The sequence below is a fragment of the Rhinopithecus bieti genome, unplaced genomic scaffold (assembly GCF_001698545.2).
Source record: "Rhinopithecus bieti isolate Rb0 unplaced genomic scaffold, ASM169854v2 scaffold_19723, whole genome shotgun sequence".
Lineage (NCBI taxonomy): Eukaryota > Metazoa > Chordata > Mammalia > Primates > Cercopithecidae > Rhinopithecus > Rhinopithecus bieti.
Genome location: NW_016809579.1, coordinates 1093686 through 1116699, shown reverse-complemented (window position 1 = coordinate 1116699; position 23014 = coordinate 1093686). Strand labels below are relative to the sequence as shown.

General features: G+C 47.0%; 3 gene segments (V, D, J or C); all 3 read left to right on the top strand.

Annotated features, from left to right (window-relative positions):
• Window positions 1–23014, top strand: part of LOC108540637 (Ig lambda chain V-III region LOI-like) — a 286101-nt gene that overhangs the window by 112804 nt on the left and 150283 nt on the right.
• The window catches only part of LOC108540636 (Ig lambda chain V-I region BL2-like), a 574188-nt gene that overhangs the window by 420251 nt on the left and 130923 nt on the right, over window positions 1–23014 (top strand).
• LOC108540638 (Ig lambda chain V-I region BL2-like) overlaps window positions 15986–23014 on the top strand; it is a 132269-nt gene continuing 125240 nt past the window's right edge. The window contains 2 exon segments of the C gene segment in view: window positions 15986–16188; window positions 16306–16612. Of these exon segments, the coding sequence occupies window positions 16143–16188; window positions 16306–16612 (353 nt within the window).

Genomic DNA, 23014 nt, shown 5'->3' with positions numbered 1-23014 from the left:
ACAAAGCCTAAGAGACACATGAGACAACATCAAGCATATCAATATTGCTTTATGGGAGTTTCAGACAGAGAAGAAAATAGGAAAAGAAAATAAAATAATAAAGAAAATAGCCCAAAACTTCTAAGTTTGATGAAAGATAGAATCTATACTTTCAAGGAGCTCAATAAACTCCAGGCAAGTTAAACTGAAATCCACAGTGAGACACATTCTGATCAAAGCATCAAAAGCCAAATACAAAAGGAAATATGTAAATACTAACAAAAGGAGAGTTGGGGCTAAAGTAATTTCAGACAATATAGGCTTCAAGTTAAAAATGCTTACAAGAGACAAATGCATTATAAATGATGAAATAATCAACTAATCAAGAAGATAGAATAATTATGCAAATATCTACACCAAGGGATAGCACTTCAAAATACGTAAAGGAAGACCAATTTGAAAAAAAAAAAAAAAGTAGATCTATAATATAACTTGGAGACCACTTCTCCACTTTTATTGACCATCTAGGCCAGGCATGGTGACTCACGCCAGTAATCTCAAGACCCTGAGAGGCCAAGGTGGGTGGATCACTTGAGGCCAGGAGTTTGAGCCAAGTCTGGTAACATGGTGAAACCCCACTTCCAATAAAATAATACAAAACTTAGCGAGGTGTGGCTGTGCACATCTTTCATTTCAGCTACTTGGGTGGCTGAGGCAGGAGAATCACTTGAACCCATGAGGCAGAGATTACTGTGGGCAGTGATGTTGTCACTGCACTCCAGCCTGGGTGACAGAGGGAGACTCTGACTTAAACATAAACAAACCAACCAACAAATAAATAAATATTTAAAAAATAATAAATAGAGCATCTGGATGGCATAGAAAATAAAGAAATTGAACAGCACTATAAATCATTAGACTTGCCAGGTATGTAAAAGACACTCCACAAAACAACAGATCACAGTCTTCTCAAGTGCTCATGGAACATTCTAGAATGAACTCTATTTTCATTCATAAAACAATTCTCAAAATTATTTTGGAAATTGAAGTCATGCAGGGAATCATCTACAACCACCATAGAATGAAGCAAACCTAGGGGAGGAAAAATACTTTTTCCTTCTACTCCCTTTGGGTTTATTAGCTGGACACCTCTGTATCCAAAGAAAAGGTCAAACCTGCATATTTTTTATTTTGGTTAGGTGAATAGAAGACAGTGTGGAGAAACATGATGAAGACTCTAAGGTGAGTGTAGTAGGCTGGGGAAACCTAGCTCAGCCTGTGTGCTCGATTCTTCTCAGTACCTCTCTGTTTTGAAGACAAGGATGTTCCTTTCCTCCTAGCTCTGATCAACCACCCGAATTGACAGCTCATGGAACAAGAAAAAAGAAAAGAAAACCTAAACCAAAGCTCACAGAAAGAATGAAATAATAATTAGAACAGAGATTAAAGAAATAGAGAAAAACTGTAAAGAGTATCAATGGAATGAAAAGTTGTTATTTTAAAAATAGCAACAAATAGACAACTGTAGGTAGGCTGAATAAGATCATAAGAGAGAAGGCTGGGCATGGTGGCTCACGCCTGTAATCCCAGCACTTTGGGAGTTCGGGGCAGGCGGATCACGAGGTCAAGAGATCAAGACTATCCTGGCTAACACAGTGAAATCTGGTCTCTACTAAAAATACAAAAAAAAAATTAGCCGGACATGGTGGCAGGTGCCTGTAGTCCCAGCTACTCAGGAGGCAGAGGCAGGAGCATGGTGTGGACCCAGTGAGCAGTGAGCAGTGAGCAGAGGTCACGCCACTGCACTCCAGCCTAGGCGACAGAACGAGACCCTGTCTCAAAAAAAACAATATAAGAGAGGAGACACAAATAAGTAAAATCAGAAACTTGGGACAATAGTACAAAGCTTATGGAAATTTAAATTATAATAGAAGAACACATAAGCAATTGTATGCCAAATCTTAGAAGATACGGACAAATTCATAGTAAACACGGATTGCCGATCTCACTCAAGAAAAAAGAGAAAATATCAACAGAAGCATAGAAAATAAGGGAAGTAAATCAGCAATGGAAACTTCCCAGAAAAGAAAACTCAAAAACCAGATGGCCTCACTGGTAATTCTGCTAAATTTAAAAAGGAATTGATATCAATCATAATCAATCTCTCCCCAAAAGAGATTAGGAGGAAGCACTTCCAAGCACATTCGAAGACCCTAGCATTAGCCTGACACCAAAGGCAACAAGGATAATAATAATAAAAAAAAAAAACTAAACTAAAGGCTAATATTCCTTAAGAATGAGCATGCAAAAAATACTCAACAAAATAAAAGCGAACCAAATCCAATGTTAAGTTAAGGGGAATAAAGGATTTCAAGGATGGTTCTGCATAAGAACATGAATCAACGTAATTTATATTAACAGTGACAGAAAAAGTGTATGATCATCTGAGTAGATTCAGAAAAAGTGTTTCACAAAATTCACATTTTCCTGATTAAAAAAAAAAAAACACTCAGTAAACTCAGAATAGAAGGAAACTTCTACAAACTAATAAAGGACCTTTACCTAAAGCCACAGTGTACATCACATTAAATGATGGAAGAGTAAAAGCTTCCCTACTAAGGTCAGGGACAAAATGAGGACTCCTGCCTTCGCAACTGCTATTTGACTTTGTACAGAAGTTTTAGTCAAAACTCTTAGGCAAAGAAATAAATAATAGGTATCTAGGATGGAAATGAAGGAGTAAAATCTTCCCTATTTGTACAGAACCCGATTCTAAATGTACAATATCCCGAAGAATACATACACAGAAAAACTAACAAAGTGAATAAACACATTGAACAAAGTTTCAAGATACAGGAACAATTGCTGGACTTGCTACAACTTTTCTCTGTTATCCTGGGCATTAGCTCTCTTGGCCTCGATTTTATCTTTAAAACTGGGAGGCTTATACTGCAGTTAAGAAACTTTTCTAAAAAAAAAAAAAGTCCACAAAGACAAAAAAGAACCTGCTAGTTAAAGATGGAATAAATGAATCTCAGAGAGTGGACACAGGTTGGTGGAGTGCTGTCCATCTCTGGGGGCATTTTCTGGAGTGTGGGAATGCATGTTCCCAGATGTATTAGCAAGATACTTGCAATTTTCTCAAAACGATAGACAAGGATAGTGTAGAAATCCTCCCACCACAAATTGTGAACAGTGTATGATGAAATAAAAAATAATAGTCATAGAAAAAGATGGCGATGATGATGATAATGACTTAAGTACACAACTAAGGTTTAGTAATAGAAAAATCAGGTGTTCTCAAATTCAATGCAGCTTTTCTTATAGAAAGGGGGTATCAGTCTTAGTTCCCATATATTTAGGAATTGAGGGTCCCCGTGAGGTGTCACTGCATTTCTCTGGACTTTCATCTTTATCACAGAAGAGCTACAGCTTACCCTGCACTCTTCAGTCTGCAATCAAAAACTATGGACCAAAGAACATTTCAGCACAAGACTCCATTATGGGAATTGCACCTCCCCACCTTCCTGAAACCATACACACGACCTTTCTGTGCTGACCTAAGAAAACCACAGTGGATCACACTGGCTCAAAGTGAGGCTGGACTCCTTTGTCCCCACCCTCCCAGGTGGCAGGTACTGTGGGGTCACCCAGAGGAGACAAGTTCTCCTGGGCTCAGTCTCGTTCACCAGCAGGGGGCAGCAGAGTTGTAGCCAGGAGCAGCCAGGACAGAGACTGTGGCTGCCCAGGTGGAGCTTAGGGGTAGGCAGCACTGGGAGGTCTACAAGTGTCCAAGGTTCAGTCCCAGGATTGGAAGTCAAGACAGTCCATCCTATTGCTTCTGGCTACAGTGACCGTGTTCTGAGGGTCAGACACACAGTATCACCCAGGACACTGACAAGCCAGGGCACAGTAAGAGCCTCACCTGGGAAATGCAGCTGGAGGCGCCTGGGCCCAGGTGTCAGCCTGGGCAGCTCCCACAGTGCTGGGATTCCCTGGAAGATGCTCCAAGGTCGAGGTGCTCTAGGAGGGGGTCCAGTGTGAGAGGATGGGGCTCCCAGGGCTCAAGTCCTTCACCCAGGATGGCCACCTGAGCCTCCTGCCACTCTCAGGGCCTTGCCCCTCCCTCTCCAGCAGTGTCCTGGGGAGGTGAACCCTCTGTCCTGGGCACTTCCGGGGATGCCCGATCCCTCCTCCCTCTGCCTCTCCTTCCAGGTCCAGGCTGACTCTGACTCAGGGGGCAGCGCCTGCGCTCAGCGGAGTCTCAGGTGGGTGGGGTGGCACACTCAGGGCCCTGGTTCCTGGATGGGGCATCCCCAGCCTCCTGGAGGAGATGCTTTCCAGAGGGAAGGGGATTCTCACCTGCCTCAGGCCACAGCTCTGACCACGAGGCTGTCCTTGGCTCAGTGACAGTCTGCCACATTGCAGAGACCAGGCACCACCCATTATCCAGAACTCACACTCTGTGCAAAGGCTGTGTCCCTGGGATGTTTGCAGAGACCACTGGGCCTAAAGTTGAATTTCTCATCAATATTTCATGTAAACTTGTAAAAAGCACCAGAAAACCACACTGGACTGAGAATCCCGATGATTTCCTGGTGCCTTTTACAAGTTTACATAAAATAATCATAGGAAAAATATATATATATATAATGAAAGAGCTGAGAATGGCAATGGCTGGTCTATGTGAGGATGGGGAATGGCCTAGAAGGAGGAGCACCATGGCTGAAATGAGAGCAGATGTCCTGATGATGCCACAAGGGTGTGTGGTTGCTTAAATGACCCATCTGCTCCTACTGAAATAATTAACAAGTATCCTGACGAGACAGCACATTATTTAGATAAAATGACCAGGATGGGACTAAGCAATTCTGGGGGACCCAGAGAGGAGATGAAGGAGGGGGAATATGGTGGTTCTCTGGTCCACCTGTTGCTGAGTCAAGCGTCATCAATGATCTCTCAGCAGGGCCCAACTCAGCCCCATGCCAGGTTCCTAGAAGGCCCGCAGCCCTGCTGAGCGTCAGAGAGGTTTGGGACAGTGGTCATATGGTCAGTCCCTAGGAAGGTGACTGTGATCACAGGCCTCAGAGGTCGAGGATAATTTTCTGACCGAAGACCCAACTTCTTCTTCTTCAGTCACCTGTGCTGCCCCCACAGCTAGTTTGAGTGACATCTTTTGATGAGGAGTCCCAGAAGATAGAAATTTGCATGAACAACAAGCACTTACTGCCCCATAGGGCCTGGGAAGGAATAAGAGAAGCCTAGGGAGCCCAGCTGTGATGTGGGCTCAGGAGGCAGAGCTCTGGGTGTCTCACCATGGCCTGGACTCCTCTCCTACTCCCCCTCCTCATTTTCTGCACAGGTGCTGCTCCTAGGCTCTGACCCAGGCTCAGTCCCCATAGACCCCAAGTTGGCCCTGCCTTGAACCCTGTGCTAAGCCCAGACACAGCCTCAGGGTGGGACCCCTGGGAATGGGCTCTTCATCTTCAAGCCCCCTCTCCTGTTTTCCTTGCAGGCTCTGCGGCCTCCTATGAGCTGACACAGCCACCCTCGGTGTCAGTGTCCCCAGGACAGACAGCCAGGATCACCTGCTCTGGAGATGCATTGCCAAAAAAATATGCTTATTGGTTCCAGCAGAAGCCAGGCCAGTCCCCTGTGCTGATCATCTATGAGGACAGCAAACGGCCCTCTGGGATCCCTGAGAGATTCTCTGGCTCCAGCTCAGGGACAGTGGCCACCTTGACCATCAGTGGGGCCCAGGTGGAGGATGAAGCTGACTACTACTGTTACTCATCAGACAGCAGTGATAATCATAGCACAGTGACACTGGCAGATGGAGAAGTGAGACATAAACCCCTTCTTCATCTATTTTATCCTCTCCCTCCAGCCCCAGGAAGGCTGTGGACCAAGCCATAAGTAGGTCTGGCAGAGTTCACCTGGTTAGGAGATCCCTAAGCTGCCTTTCCCTCCACTTCTTGGGGCAGACTTTACAAGAGTGAGTCAGGAGTGGATTTGGGCCTAGCAGGACCAGACTGTCCTGTGTTTCCTTGCCCATGGTTTGAGTTGTGAATGGAGAGTATGAGTGGAAAGGCAGACATAGCGGGACATCCATGCAGGCATGAAAAGCCCAGAGCCACAGGGGAAACTTTCAGCTCTCAGTTCAATGCAGTTGTTGTTTTAACTCTTGGAAGAAGCATTTCTCCAGTGCAACTAAGACTCCAGACTCATACAGCCTGAAGTTGTGGGACAGGACATTAAATTTTGCTAATGGATCACTAAGGACATTTTTGAGTGGAGCCACTACAATTTCTTCCTTGATTCCTGGACTCATGGATCCTGACTGTGGGAGAAACAGTGCATATTGGGCACTGCTGTACAGTGCCTGCCCCATCCTAAGATGTTGTCCAACTCTATATGTTTTTGCCATCCTGCTGCCACAGTAACTTAGTCTTCAAGCAGACACTAAGCCATTCATATAAGCCAGATGCCACAGAATATTGGTGAAGATGGTAAGACACTTGAATGCCATGAGGATGGGCCCATGGTTGCTGTTTATTTGCTGTGATTTGAGTTCCCTGGTCAAAGCCCCCTGTGGAATGCCATCATGGTGGGTGAAGCATTCTGTAATCCAGAGATAAAAGGTTTGGCAGAAGCATTGCAGTCAAAGAAATCAAATCCCTATCTATACTAAGTGTCTATTCTGGCAAGAGGAAAGAGCTATCCCTGCCATGATGGAACAGCTTTAATGAAATTAATATCAACTGGCATCCTATAGGGATCTTCCTGTTGGTCTTTGCTGTTGGCAGATGGTCACTCAGCAGTAGCTACAGCCAAGTCAGCTCTAGTGAGTGGTAGTCCACTTTGATGAGCCCATGGGCAGCCTCCTTTTCTGCAACCATGAGGCATTTGTTATTGAGCCAATTGGGCAATGACAGCAGTGGTTGGGGGAGACTGCCCGGTGTCTGCAGAGTCACCCATCCTACCAACCTGTTTAGCAAAATCAACTCCTTCTCATGTCAGACTTTACAAAACATTCACATAGGAAACAAATACCCTCATGCTTTCTGCTTGCTAACACATCTCTCCCTCAGACATAGTTGTGATCAATATTCTGATTGTATTTCCTGTGTCCCTGAACATCTTTGATCATCTTCCAAGTCCCTGAGTCACAGCCCATGGATTAGGAACCTCTGCCCATCTCTCTTTGCAGATGACATGAACCAGGTACACTGCTCTAAGTTCTGCCTTAAGGAAAGTGTTCCTCCACCACTGCAGTTCAGGGAAGCCCAGAGGCCAGGTGGGATACTAGCACTGTCCACAGCAGGGATGGCTGTCTGTCCTGCAGAAACCTCTGTATCCTGAGCCTGAGTACCTCCTCTTAGGGAACTGGTCCTAGGAAGCCCCGCAGGAGGCTCGGGCTGTAAGGTGAGAGGATGGCCATGGGGCAGGAGTTGGGCCATGTCTATTTGGCCACCTCTTCATGCAACTTATTTGTGCCTTGATCCATCAGGTCTCAGGTACAGCCCGGCCATGTGATGGGGAGGCCACTGCAAATGGCCACCTGGGACTGGGGGCCAGATAATACTCAGCTCATTGGCAGCTTGTGTCCTATGGTGAACTCTGTGGCCACAGTCATGAAGAGCCCCGGCTGAGGCCCAGGAACTCCCACAGTCTTTCTCTGATGGAGCTTTCTGCTCATTTAGAAAAATAACAATGAGGAGGTTGCTCGCCTACCTCAGGTCTAGGGACACTAGGACCACCTAGACCACATCCATGATCTTGTCTGATTATTCTGATTCCTTGTTGGCTCAGCTGTGCATTACTGTAACCAAGCCACCATGTCTTAGGCACTAAAATAGCACTACTTGGCCCCCGGCCTACCCTGGGATCCTGTCAACCACATCTTGGTACCCAATTCAGTTTTAGCACCACTAAGAGAAATCTATTTTTATATTGAAAACAGAAAACATTAGTTATTTCCACTGTGGAAATTTTATAAGACAATAGTGTGAAAATGTTTTAAAAGACATTTTACGAACAGTGAAAGACCTTCCATTAAATCACTCAATAAATTGCTCCGTAAATGGCCAGCCCAAAACCTGAGTTCAGACCAGGCACCGCCTTGGTGTTGGGACCTTCTGGGAATGGGTCTCTGTCATCAACCCCTCTCTAACCTCCTCTCTGCTCAACCCTGTGCCTCCTACATGCAGGGACCGCTCCCCTCAGTGTCAGTGGCCCTGGGACAGATAACCACGATCATATGCTCTGGAGATAACCTCAGAATAAACACGCATTTTGGAACAAGCAGAAGCCAAGGCAGGCCTCAATATTGGTCCTCTAGTATAACAGCAACCAACCCTCAGAGACCTCTCCTTAATTTTTAGGCCACAAACTAGGGAACTTGGCCACCCTATCAGCAGTGCCCAGGCCAGGGACCAAGCTACTACTGTGCCTCAGATTGTGGCAGTGGGGGCAGCTGGCAGGGACTCACGGTGACATAGACAGATGGGGACTTGCAACACAACTGTCCCACCTCGGCCTCGTTCTCATTCTCACCTGCCCTCTGAGCAGCTGAAGGTCAGACCTCAGGGTCAGGTGTCCTCTCTGGTCCTAACCTGGCCCCTGCAGGGCTGGAGATTTGGAACAGCTTTTCCATACTCTCAGGGCCTACATGTGTTCAATAAAACCTGTACAGGTGGAAGCTCATTAAAGCTGCAAGGACCTTTTACAGGTTTGCAGTACACATGAGGACTTTAGGAATCCATATAGTGTCACGCGGCTCCATGTGTAATCACACATCACACAGGGAAGGAGAGAGCTGTTTCACAGGATGCAATCCTGCTGGAATTCCTTTTTCTTGGGTAGAAGCAGCTTAGTGGAGGCTGTGTCTCCTCTGGTTTCCTAAATGTGTTGACCCCACATTCTAATGGGGCACCTGAGGCCTAAGGAGGACAGGACACCCAAACCCTGTGGGCCTCGAGGCCCTTCTTGTCCTGACATTTCACAGAGACTGCAGAGGAAGTGCAGACCCAACCTGTGTCCCACCTGGGGACTGTCTTCAGGGGACACTGATCTTTCACAGTCCCCAAGTTCCCAGCACCTTCCCCCATAGGTCTGACCTGACTGGGTGTGTCTCCAGCTCCCTAATAGCTTGGATTTCATCTTTGGAGTCTGGGCTGCTTTCTGAGGCACTCACTAAGAAACCCTTGGTTCCAAGTGCAGGGCTTGCCCCTGTGCTCCATGTCCCAGGGCTGCAGGCACAAGGCGCAGGTCCTACAGGGTGAGGCTGGCACCCTCTTCCAGGAGGGATCTCTCATCCCAGGCCCCAGGGACAGGTTCACTGGGCTTTCTTTTCTTACTTGGAATCTCTCAAGTCTTTTTGTTTCCTTCTTTAAGAGTACAACTGCTTTTTGGTGAAATCATGTGTATACATCAAAGTTAACAGATTACTATCACAAGCACATATATATATAGACCCTCTCCCTAGGTGGGGTAACTGTGGACAGTCTGCCATAGTCGTCTTTCTCTCTCTCTCATTATCACAAGTGAGAATATTAATAGCACTCTTCTATGCAGACCGTATCATATTCTCCAGCTGAACAAGAATGATTCTTACAGTTGCTTAATTTCCTGCCTTTCAGGACCCTGAAATTTCCCATGTTCACATTTGGTTGCCATTTCTCTCTGATCCAACAGTATTCCTTAGAAGTCGAGGCTTATGAAGCATTTTGCAAAAACTTCCACAAGAAAATTCAAGTTCCTGGTGCACAGCTGGACCATGTTCATTGCGTGCAGCAGAACCTTGTTCCAGTGTTGAGTCCATTTTATGTTTTAACCATCAAAGGGATGGGCATTATGACTTTTGGGCACTGAGTCAATGGAGGGAAGATAGCAGCCGATGATGACCTTAGGCACTGACATGTATGCGGCCAGTGTCTATAGATGGATTTGGAACTTGAAGGTGCTGCTCATTCTGCAGATGGAATTTCCAGGACCGAATCTCAACCACGCAGCCACTAGCACTTGGCAGACACTCTGTAAGAGGAAGCCCTTCACTGCCAATCAGAGCCATTACACGGGTGAAGGTGAGAGAGACTTTTAATAGCTATTAACTCTCAAAACAAACTGAGGAATAAACTCAGGTTCACAAAGTGACTTTGAGGGAACAGCCTGAGGAAGCAAGTTAATTAGCAGCAGAAGGTTTTGCCCAGAGCAGGAGGAATCGCAGGATCAGTGAGGACCTAGTGATACCATGGTGTGGAGGTGCAGCGAAGCATGGTGACGTTCAAGAAAACCTGTTCTCTACAAACACCTACCTACCCACAGGCACAGCAGATACCCCAGCTATACCAAGGGCTCTGTCTTCCTCTAGAGTAAGAGCCTGGTAGCAACCACGTGTCCTCTGAAAGGCAGGTGCCTCATCAGTCAGCTCTGCACAAATGAAACAAAAGGAAAACTACCAGAGAACTTTCCAGAAAACAATCAACCTGCTTGTGCTGGTGCATTGATGGTGACCCAGGATCAACGGAAGTAACAGAAGCTTAATTTCCCCGTGGCTGCACGATGGATACCCGGAGGGAAGTGTGGAGCCAGATTAACCAGCACTCTAAGTGGCTTCAGCCCCAGGTAAGCAGGAACAAGTGAGGGGGCTGAGCCCACTTGTGTCTAATCAATCCCAGCCTCAGCAGCTGCATCCTGGAGACCACCAGGGAGTGTGTGTGCTAAGCCCCTCCCAGATTGCTAAGCGTAACCAGGAAATTGCCCTCCACACACCTGTCTGCACCACATACCTGCCCGCACCACACACTTGCCCCCAGCTCCTCACTTACAAGACAGTATCAAATCAGACACGGATTGGTCTGGGTCCCAGATCCCCTCAGGTTGCCGCCATCCTCTCAGATCCCCAAACAGCAGACTCTTCCCCTCACACTCCTGTTACAGGTTACTCTTCTCCAATATGATGGGGGTTTGCTTTCACTCTTTCTGTATTTTTTGTATTTTCATGGGTAAGCTGAGCCCCTTATAGCTGGTCTTGAGTCAGGCAGGGGCCACACAGAGAAGAGGGATTCCTCCCCTGGGGCCAGCAGTCCATGGATCGAGGCATCAGGGACCTGAGCAGCAGGTTCTGTTCCTATGCCTGAACCCAAGAGGCCCCTGAGCCTCCAGCAGCCAGTATGGAGCAGCCATCAGAAGGGCAGCAGAGAGAGTCGCCTGGGAAAGCCACCTGGGGATGGGGTGGGCCTGGGCATCAACGAGATGCTGACATGCAGGGAGGGTCAGTGACCACGACCTGACAACTGGAGGGAAATAGGGCCTTCTTTTTCTACACTATTGTCCTTGACACTGATGTAAAAATTGTAGAATCAAATTTTATCTTCAGCTCTTGCAGATGCTCCTACTTCCCCGACAAAGGTCCAGGCACTTGACTTCCCCACACACCCTCTCCTCACACACCCAGTTGTGCTAAAATGCTGTCCCTGTCACACACACTGTCCTTCCAGAGGTTACACATATGCCCCTCCCTGCCCTTTGCCGTGGGAGCCCCTGTCCTGTAGACCCGGCAGCTTCTCCTTTCCTGGCTGCATCCCATCTCCACTGTGCCTGGGCATTCCCATCTCTCTCCTGGGAAAGCTACCAAGTCACAGCTCTAGATTTCCTTGTGAGGCACAAAATAGTTGCTCATTAACCTTCTGTGTACTTAATTAAGTTTTTAATCCCTTGATTTGTTTTCCCCAGCAACTGAAGACGCCTTAGTCATTATAAACATTCACTTCCAGGGGTCTTGCAGTTTGCTGACCCCTCTCATTCTCTCATGCAGCAAACATTTTCTTGACCTCCTTATCTGTCCCTGGTCCTCACAGCACCCTGGGGACACTGGGGCACAGCATCTATGACCTGCCCTAGAGCTCACAGCCAACGCAGACACTTACAGCATCCCATGGATCTTCCAACACTCCGTGTGCACTTGGCAACCAAGAAATTTTCTTCTTCTCTAGCACTGAGGAACTGTGCCCTGGGGTGGGGCCTGTACCTATCCAAGGCAGGCGCTGTCACCTGGAGAGTGGGGACAAAGAGGGTCCTTGCATTAGGTTCTGGAAAGTGTCTCCAAAAATGGATTTAGACCTACACCCAACATCTCCTCTCTGACACAAATTATTTATGATCAGGACACATCTAGAGGCCTAGACCAAAATTCACCACCTCCCTCCTGAGCCAGGGTGGAATGGAGGAGGGGACTGGGGACCCCAGATAATTTCCCTGTCACCACTGTGACTCTATGGCCACCTCCTGCAAGTCAGGGACAATCCTATAGGAGGGGCTTCATATATCCTAGGAAAAACACCCGAAGTCACCTATGAGCTATACCATGACCAAGTGAGCCCAGGACGGGGGTTGAGCACAGGGTGGTGTGGAGATATCTGCAGAGACTGTGGAACCAGTTTGTAAAGGAGATACTGTAGGCTGAGTGGGGGGAGTGCAAGGCCACTCCTCCCCTTCTCTGCATCCTTTGGGGCTGAGCACTTCTCTAGAAACCACAGATCTCCTTCAGCAGCAGCCCCTGACTCTGCTGATTTGCATCACAGGCTGCTCTCTTCAGCAAGGGGTAAGAGAGGCCTGGGAGGAGCCTGCCCAGTCTGGGCCTCAGGAAGCAGCATCAGGGGTGCCTAAGCCATGGCCTGGACCGCTCTCCTTCTGAGCCTCCTTGCTCACTTTACAGGTGCTGCCCTCAGTGTCCCAGCCACCTGCCCAGCCCCAGGGCTCTGGGTCCAGCCTGGCCTGACAGTGACCTCAGCAGGGCCCTGCCTGTGGTATGCAGGATGCTCATGATCCTGCTGCAGGGGGAGGGGCTGCTGGGGGTGAAATGTCCCCATACTGTTCTTCTGTGCTCATGATCCCCTGAGGACACTTTTATTCCTGAAACTCAGGCCAGGCAGGTGGGAAGGCATTCTTGGGCTGAGCCCCTCAGTTTCAAGTCTATTCTATTCTCTCCCCTTTTCTTGCAGGCTCTGTGGCCTCTTATGAGCTGACTCAGCCACTCTCAGTGTCAGTGGTCCTGGGACAGATGGCCAGGATCACTTGTGGGGGAAACAATATTGGAAGAAAATATGTGTACTGGTACCAGCAGAAGCCAGACCAGGCCCCTGTGCTAGTCATCTATCAGGATAGCAAGCAGCCCTCTGGGATCCCTGAGTGATTCTCTGGCTCCAACTCGGGGAACACGGCCACCCTGACCATCGGCGGAGCCCAAGCCGGGGATGAGGCTATTACTGTCAGGTGTGGGACAGCAGCACTGCACACAGTGACACAGGCAGATGAGGAAGTGAGACACAAACCCTTTCCCCATCTGTGTCACCCTCTTTCTGTAATTCCAGGAGTACTATGAACAAAGCCATAAGCGGATCTGGTTCAATTTTCTTTAATCTCTGCCCCCAGCCTGTCCCTCCCTCCAGTGCTTCAGGCGGGGTCTGCAGAAAGTGCATCAGAAGTTCATTTAGGGTGATGTGACGGACTGGTGTTTTGGTGACTCAGCTGTGACTTGGGAAAATAGGGCCTGTATGGAACATCAGACTGAGGTAGACATCCACAGTTGGCTCTGGATTTCCATAGGTGGTGACAGGCCAGTCCTTGCTCCAAATGTCCTAGATCAGTCCCCAAAACTGCTCAGCTCAGGCTCCCGTGTTAGCCAGGGCAGAAAACAGACTCCTCTGGGTTTATGCCCTGCCTCAGCGAGGTTAGGTTTCATGACTGCCTGAGGCCAACATCTCAAGACTCTGCCTCAATATAGGACCTAAAAATCCTCCCAGCTCCACAGCTCCCTGTAGGAAACACTGAGGCCTCAATGAGGATCGGGGTCTCCTGCCCGGTGTTGCCTCCCTCACCTCCTTTCACATCCTCTGTGCATGCAATTCTTCATCTCAGAATCTGCTTCCAGGGAACCCAAATTAAGATCACCAGCCATCCCCAACATGGGCCATGTGGGAAACTCAGGAGGCCACAGTACACTGGAAAGCAACCATTTATTCCTAAATTAGCATTGTGAGTATCCACATGCCCAGTGAGATCTGAGTGTTTCTTGCATTTGTATGGAATGAAAAGGGAGCCTGAGTCGCCAGGTGCTCTGGGTTCTGAGAGAGAGTTAGAGTCAGATCTCCCTGCACAGAAACCTGGGGAAGGAGGAGCCGCCTCAACCATGCAGGGACCACAGATGCACCCACAGGGTGAGCTGCAGGATGGACACTGCCCACCTCCACCCCCAACACCCTGTGCAAAAAAATCATTCTTTCCACCCCTCCTTCAGCCTATCAAAGTTGACACTTAAAAAGCCACCACAGCCCACGCTTGTCAACAGGAAACCCATTCACATCTCCATCAGCCACACGATCTCCACAGATGCTTCAAAACATAGTAACAGTAGCCATGCAAAGTATAGAAAATGTCTCCTAAATAATTGTACTTAGATTACGTATGAAAATGATACTTTTTGATATACTAAGTAAATAAAATATAATTAAATTCATTGACTTCTTCTCTTTGTATGTCTAACGTGGTAACTAGACAGTGGGATTCCCATGAGGTTCACATCATATTGTGACCGAACAGTGCTGGTCTGCAGGAAGCCCCATCTCCATCCATAGGTCATCAGTGTGAACCCAGGGAGAGGCGCTGGTATAAGAGAGATGAGAATCCAGGGGTGAACCACGTGCTTGTGCAGGGGACTGAGCCTTCACTTTGAGCCAAAGAAGTTTCCTTTCCTATCTCCAATCCTGAACAAGAGGACTTTCTGGACATCTTTTTGTTTCCAGGTTTGTGTCACTTCAGGTTTGGGGATGGCTGGATCCCAGCCAGGGGACACTGAGAAATCCAGAAGTCTCACACTGACTGTTGTATTTCATCTGCTGGGGCCATCCCAAACCACTGTGTACCATTTCCTTTCCTGGTGCTCAAATAGCTGCTCCATGCATTTGTCATGGTTTCAGAGATGAATCCAGGTGGGAAGACAGGATAGTGTATAATATTTAAATAGAACCTGAATCCCTTAATAGTTATTTTAATATGGAACATTCAAAGAGTCGTGTCATAGGCAATGGGAAAAGATGAAGAAAAATAAAAGCATTTTGAGGAAAAAACAGAAATGTATTCATCGAATGTGTGTGTGTCTTCAGTGTTGCGGGATTGAGAGTGGCCAGCTTTAGGTTGCCCTGAGGATGTGCTCAGATGGGGGAAAGGAAGAAAGCAGGAAAAACGCATCTCTGTGATCTGACACATAAATCACAGTAATGGAAATAAATCTTTCAATAAATCAAACATTCACAATAAATATCACTCTGGTACACACAGAAAGGCCTGTCAGCAAACTTGCCCTTTGTCCTGCTGGGTCTTATCCCCACGGATGACCTGTGTGCAGAGTGGACTCTGTGGTCTCCATTTCTCAGGCTGAGAACCAGACGGTGGGAAGGACAAGTCGCCTGCTTGTGAGTGGGAAGGGCAGGATTGGAAGCAGCGGATTCAGATTCAGGACTGCAGCCCTAGTCGGTGCTCCTTGTTCCCTCCACAGGGTCCCTCCCACACATGCTCCGTGTGGATGCGGGTGCACTGCCTGGGGTAGCTGATGTGCTCCAGGGATTCAATGCTGCAGCTGCTTCAGCACAAAGCGTTGGAGTGGGGATGGGACGAGGCTGCAGCTGGGGAGACCAGAGACCAACACCACCCAGCAGAGGTTTCCACGGGGTGGGCAGCCCCATTTCCTGAGAATAGAGAGAACCTGGCAATGGGTGCCAGGAAGAGGATACTTCGAGGTGTGCCCACGCCTGGAGGTTCACAGACACAGGCACCACACAGCAGAGACACTGAGGGCCAGGAGCTCACTCAGGCGAGGGGCTTCAGCAGGTCTTTCTCTCCTGAGCAAATCACATGCAAAGAAATCAACTTCCTGTCATCAGAATAGACAATCAGGGACTTTAGTCTCCTTGGCTAAGCCCCGCTGTCAAGGGAAACAGAAGTCTCTGGACCCAGGCCCAGGTGAGGGTGGGGTGAGGAGAGGAGCTCAGGACGCAGATTTGCATGGAGGCTGCACCCTCCTCTGAGGCAGAGGGGATAAGACAGGGCTGGGGCAGGCCCAGAGCTGGGGTCTCAGGAGGCAGCGCTCTCGGGACGTCTCCACCATGGCCTGGGCTCTGCTCCTCCTCACCCTCCTCACTCAGGGCACAGGTGATCCCTCCAGGGAAGGGGATTCAGGGGCCCCTAGGCTGATTCTTGGTCTCCTGCTCCTCAGGCTCACGTGGGCCCAGCACTGACTCACTAGAATGTGTTTCTCCCTCTTTCCAGGGTCCTGGGCTCAGTCTGCCCTGACTCAGCCTCCCTCTGTGTCTGGATCTCCTGGACAGTCGGTCACCATCTCCTGCACTGGAACCAGCAGTGACATCGGTGGTTATAACTATGTGTCCTGGTACCAACGGCACCCAGGCACAGCCCTCAAACTCGTGATTTATGGTGTCAGTAATCGGCCCTCAGGGGTCTCTGATCGCTTCTCGGGCTCCAAGTCTGGCAACACGGCCTCCCTGACCATCTCTGGGCTTCAGGCTGAGGACGAGGCTGATTATTACTGCAGCTCATATTCAAGCAGCTACTATCTCCACAGTGGTCCAAGTTCATGGGGAAATGAGACCAAAACCTGCCCTGGGCTCTCAGGTTCCCTTTTTGTTCTGAAGATACTTCCTCAACTGGTGCAAGCGGCTTCCTGTAGCACGGTCTTCACAATTCTCAGCTCCTCTCCTTCCCCACTATGAAGTCCAAAAGAAAACTTGCGCTGTGGTTTCTCTTCTGGGACAGTGACAGTTTCCTGATGATTGTGTGTTGTAGTCCCTGAATTGCTACTCTTCTCAGCTCTTCAAATGCAGGGGACAGTGACAAGGAGCTGTCTGATTCCCTGCTGTTTTCAGGAACATCCTCATCCTAAATGCATCTCCCCCTTTCTCACTGTGCAGACCAATCTGGACAGAAGTCATTAGAGGGAGTTTCCAGAAACTGCATCTTACTCCACTCTGTGTCCTCCACGCTCTTGTGAAGATGGCCCTCCTGGCTGGGCTATTACTCCGTACCTCTGTCCGGAGGCAGTGACCACTGAGGGAAGATCTCAAGATGTTTCTGAGAAATTAGTAACAAAGAGGAAGCTGTTGTTTTTCTTATTTCTGCTCCTCCTCTTTGCCCCAATACCTCAGGTTGCTGAGCTAGGAGATTTTGAGTGACAGGCTCAGTTCTCTCAGAATCCCCCTCCCCTCACATCACTGAGCCCCTGTCCTGGAAAGGCCCCATACATGGACGGTCTCCCCATAGAATGGGAGAGTCCCATGTGGCTCTACAGGGTAGAGTTAGCCTGAGTCCATTCCTTCTTCCTCATTGACATCCAGCATTTCTAATTTCCACGGGCGTCAATACTTTTGTAACTGAAACCTTTATTAATCTACTAATGGTGATAATTTAGAAAATATTCAGACATGAGCTGGATCCAATAAATTTTCTGAGCCTGTTATTAAACATAACTATTATTATATGTATTTGAGGCTTCATAAACTTCAAATAAACAAGATTGTATTAAAAACAAAGTAACCATTTTACTATATGTGTATCCTATATCATCACGTTGTGTACCTGAAATATGCACAATAAAATGTGTTTCAAAGACAAAAGTGTACTCATTGCCTATTGCTGCATAAAAGTTACTCCTTATATTCAGCATGTTAAGAGAGCACATGTGATCGTGTCGCTTTGGTGCATCTAGATTTTGGGAGCAGCTTGGTTTGCTGGTTCTGGCTCCAGATTGGTCATGAAGTTGCAGCCAAGCTGTCAGGCAGGGCTGCATTCTGAGACCAGAGCAGGTGGCCAGGCTCAGCCTGAGGGGGGTTCCACTGTCCCTAACCTTTTTGGCAGATGTAGATCAGCTCAGGGTATAAGGAGAGAGTGATGTGTAAGGCCCCTGTCCGGTTCCTTTATGTCAAAGACTATCCCATACATGTATAATTTTTTCTTTCCTCAGACATCCTATGCATAGAGCCCTGCCTCATTCATTCTAAACTGTAACATATTCCAGGGCAGAGTTTAAGCCAATTATCTTCTAATGATTATCACCATGATTTTGATCTCACAAGAAACAGGGCAGTGAACACCTCTATGCAGACTCCTTGTAGTTTACGTGTGGATATGACCATAGGATAAATTTCTAGAAGTCCAATTGTTGGATCAAAAGGTTGTATGCTTGTAATTTTCACCCATTATTCTCAGATTCCTCTCCAGTGGGGTCCCACCGATTTATAATGTCAGCCATAAATATTTGATCAGAGTACACTGTTGAGACTTTACATTTTTGCCAACCCATCAGACTGAAAAATGTTATCACGTCATTGTTTTACTTTTGATTTCTCTTCTTCTGTTTAAGGTGTAGCATTTTCTCAAATATTTCAGTGGTCTTTATTTTACAGAATTCAGTCAACTTTTTCTTAAATGCCCAGAGGAAAACGATTTTAGTCTTAGCGGTCACAGATGGTGGCTCAGAGCTATAATCCCAGCACTTTGAAACACCAAGGTGGGCACATAGCTTGAGCCCAGGAGTTCAAGACCAGCCTGCACAAGATGGTAAAACCTCATCCATGAAACTAAATAAAATTAATTAATTTTTTAAAAAGTACTTCAGTCTTTGTTGCTCAAGAGTGACATTTGCAGATACACAACCATTTAAAAGTACAGAAACGACTCTCAGTTCTAGGACCATTTTCTGAGCCTCTTGTTAAACACAGCCATTAAAAATAGGCGGCAGGTCAGGAAAGGCCCACTGGATGTAGCTTAATTGTTCCTGGTTTGTAGGGGTAGGTGAAGTTTGATAATTCCACCAGCATAAGTTCTAGGTGGAGATCTCTTGATGATTTCACCTCCTACAGTGGCCAGGGGTGTTTCTTTGGATGAGAACATACGTGTATCTATTTATTTGATTGGATCTTGAGTCTACCCAAGACAGCCCCATGTCACAATCTCATAACTTTTATCTTCATCTGTTTGCTCTGAGTCATATGATAGTTTTAGCATAATAGGAACACACTCGCCCTAGATGGAAAAGCAGAGGGAGAGGGAAGGACAAACGGGCAAGGAAGCTTGCACTACATATGGAATAATCCAGCGCAGGCTCAGAGAAAAAGGTCTTAAAATCAGCTGTGTACCTGAAACCAAAAACATGGAAGATTATTGAAGTTCTGGGGATTTTAAGTGAATAAGGTTTAAGTTTTCATCATATTGCAGTTTTATATAAAGCATAAACACTGTAAAACTCAGAACGTAACAATGGAATAAAAAAGAGCTTAAGATTTTAAGCTGTAATGACCCCAAAACAAGTCGCCAGGAAAGGAACCTTGATAGCGGAAATGTGTTATTCTACAAATCATCATTTTCTGTCAAAGTAGATTTTTTTCCCTTTTTCTTAGGTATAGGGAAACATTTCATGAAACATCCTTTTTTCCCACTGTGAAGAGTACCATTATCCCACAAAGACACTAGAACATTAAGGAGGAAACAATTGCACTTTTGTATCAACATTGAGAAGTTTCTTTATTAACACATCAATACGTTCATGCTCAATGATAAAATTGGATTTAGTAATTTAATATGCTTACAATAGATTAATTTTTTTCTTTGAGCATTTTTGTCTATGATTTATCTTAGTTAACTCAGACATACTGTGTTCTAAAAAAGACTCAATTTTTGATATTTTTTGTTTTATTTTCTGTATCAATTATGGCTCTTTTCCAAACACTGCCAGAGATATCTCATGGCTACTCATTATTCAATTCAATTTTATAGGCATTTGAATTATTTGATATTACTCTAAATTATTTCAAGAATGCACAGATGTGACTTCCTCCACATCTAGCTCACAAACATTGCTGATGCTGACTCACTCATCTCTTTCAATCTTAATAAAGTAGGAGTTTACTTTTCTGGACCCACAGAAGGTAACAGGAGTGAGGAGGCAGAACCTCCAAAAGCTGCTATCCTTTAAACCCTCAGGGTGAATCACACCTGGAGTCTCACCCACATTTGATTTTGATGGTATTTAAATGAGAGTTAAGTCTTAGAGTTGGTTGTGAGTTAGTTGCAGATTCAGTTAGTTTGGGCTGTTGGGATGGGGTGAATGTATTTTACAAGTGAGAATGAAAAAAGTTTTGGAGTTCATGGGGTGCGGGGTTATTGGTTGAATCCTGTCCCTTAAAATTCATGCAATAAAGTGCTAATACACAGTGTGTGACTGAATGTGGAGAGAGAGTTTTCAGAGGAAATTAAGTGAAAATGAGGCCATGAGGGTGAATTCCAATCCAATCTGACTGGTGTCCTCCTAAGAAAAGAAAATTTGCACACACAGAAGTGAGACACCAGAGATGAGCGTGCAAAGACCATGTGAGGACACAGCAAGGAGGCAGCCACCTGCAAGGCAAGGAGAGAGGCCTCAGGGGAAACCAAACCCACCAACACTTTCACCCTGGACTTTTCAGCTTCAGCACTGAGAAAACAAGTGTCTGTTGTTTAGGCCACCAGCTCTTTGGCATCTTATCATGGCAGCTCTAGCAAATGAAAACAAGAGGGACCCCAGAGGCCAGGGATGAGGAAGGAGGAGATGGAGCAGGGTGCAGGAGGCATGACAGGGAGGAGCTGGAAGATCAGGCTCTGAGGTGCGTCCCCTGGGTGGAATCGTAACTCCACTCAGTACTGCCTGGGGACTTGAAGAAAAATGTTTAATCTTCTAATATTGATTCCCAAAAGAAGACTGGATCTTGAGAATAGGACTCATCCTCCGAATCCTATTATAAAAGTGTTCTTGAGGTCACGCTTGTAACACATTTATTCTGTGTCCAGCAGGGGGAACTGCCGACCTTCATTTAGGGCCCTAATGACTCCAAGTCCCCTGATAATGCTCAAGTGCAAAGGGCATGACTGGTGCTTCTTTTGAGGCCCCTTCTCCTGGGTAAAATGTACTCTCCACTCATGACTGCCACCTGGCCCTTCTACAGACAACAGCTCAGATAAATGCTCTGAAAAATGGAGAAGAAATTTGCATCTGCTGCTCACCAAGGAGACACCCAAAAAGCCAAAATAGGGAAGGAAGTAGATTTGCATGATCAGGTTCCACTTCCTACGATAAGAGATGCCTGGTGGCCTCTCCCCAGCAGTGGGTCCAGAGGCAGAGCTCTGGGGCATCTCCACCATGGCCTGGACCCCTGCCCTGCTCACCAGTCTCACTCTCTACACAGGTGTTTTCTCCCAGGGCTCAGCCCCCAATGAGACCAACGTCAGCCTGGCCCTGACCTTCAGCTCAGCACAGGGAGTGATGCAGTGTGGGGCTCTGGGAATGAGACCTTCAATCTCAGACTCACCTTTTCTGTCTTCTTTTGTAGTTTCTGTGACCTCCTCTGAGCTAACTAAGGTACCTGCCGTGTCTGTGACCTTGAAACGGATGGCCAGGATGACCTGTCAGAGAGACAGCATAGAAGATTCTTATTCACTTGCAGCAGCAGAAGCCAGGCCGGGCTCCCGTACTGGTTATCTATGATAAAATCAACCAGCCCTCAGGGATCCCTGAGCAGTTCCCTGTATCCAGCTCACGGGGAATGGCTGCAGTGACCATCACTGGGGCTTAGGTTGAAGATGTGCCTATTATTGTCAGTTGGTAGACCTCAGTGGTACTTATCCCACAGTGACACAGGCAGATGGGGAAGTGAGAAACTCCTTCCCGATCTGTGTCACCTTCTTTCTCCAGCCCCAGAAAGACTGTGGACAAACCTATGAGCAGGTATGGCTCAGTTTACCTAGATCTAAGGTCCCCAGGCTGCCCTTTCCTTGGACCTCCAGACAGGCTGTGCAGAAGGTGGGTCAGGAGTTGATATACAGACAATTATTAAAAGTTTATTCATTTTTTTCAAGAAGTACAAGAATAACTAAACATGTTAACTAAAAACATGTTCACGTTTTTCCAAAAAAAAGGGAAAAATTGGAATTGCAGAGATGAAAACCACAATATCTAAGATTTAAAAAATAAACTGGGTAAGACAGACAAGTTAGATGCTGCAAAAGAAAAGATTAACAAAATATATAATGTAGCGATAGAAACTGTTCAAAATAAAAAAGATAAGGAAAAAATAATGATGAAAATGAACAGAACAGAACATCAGTGAGTTGTAGGGCAACTTCAACAGCCTAACGTATGTATAACTGAAGTCTTTGCTATAGAAATGGGGTGGAAGGGGAATAAAAAATATTTGAATCCATAATGGCCAAACCTTTTCCACAACTGGTGAAAACCATAAACTGAAATATTCAAGAAGCTCAACAAAACTTAAGTACAGGAAACATGAAGAAAACAACTGCAACATCTATCACAATCAAATTAATAAAATCCAGCGATGAAGTCACTTAATAAGGGTAAGAGCCGGGGGGCGGAGCAAGATGGTCGAATAGGAACAGCTCCAGTCTCTAACTCCCAGCGCCAGCGACACAGAAAACCGGTGATTTCTGCATTTTCAACTGCGGTACTGGGGTCACCTCACTGGGGAGTGCCAGACAATTGGTGCTGGTCAGCTGCTGCAGCCCGACCAGCGAGAGCTGAAGCAGGGCGAGGCATTGCCTCACCTGGGAAGCGCAAGAGGGAAGGGAATCCCTTTTCCTAGCAAGGGGAACTGAGACACACAACACCTGGAAAATCGGGTAATTCCCACCCCAATACTACGCTTTAAGCAAACGGGCACACCAGGAGATTATACCCACACCTGGCCAGGAGGGTCCCACGGCCACGGAGCCTCCCTCATTGCTAGCACAGCAGTCTGCTATCTAACCCAAACGGCAGCAGCGAGGCTGGGGGAGGGGCGCCTGCCATTGCTAAGGCTTATGTAGGTAAACAAAGCCGCTGGGAAGCTCGAACTGGGTGGAGCTCACAGCAGCTCAAGGAAACCTGCCTGTCTCTGTAGACTCCACCTCTGGGGACAGGGCACAGCTAAAAACA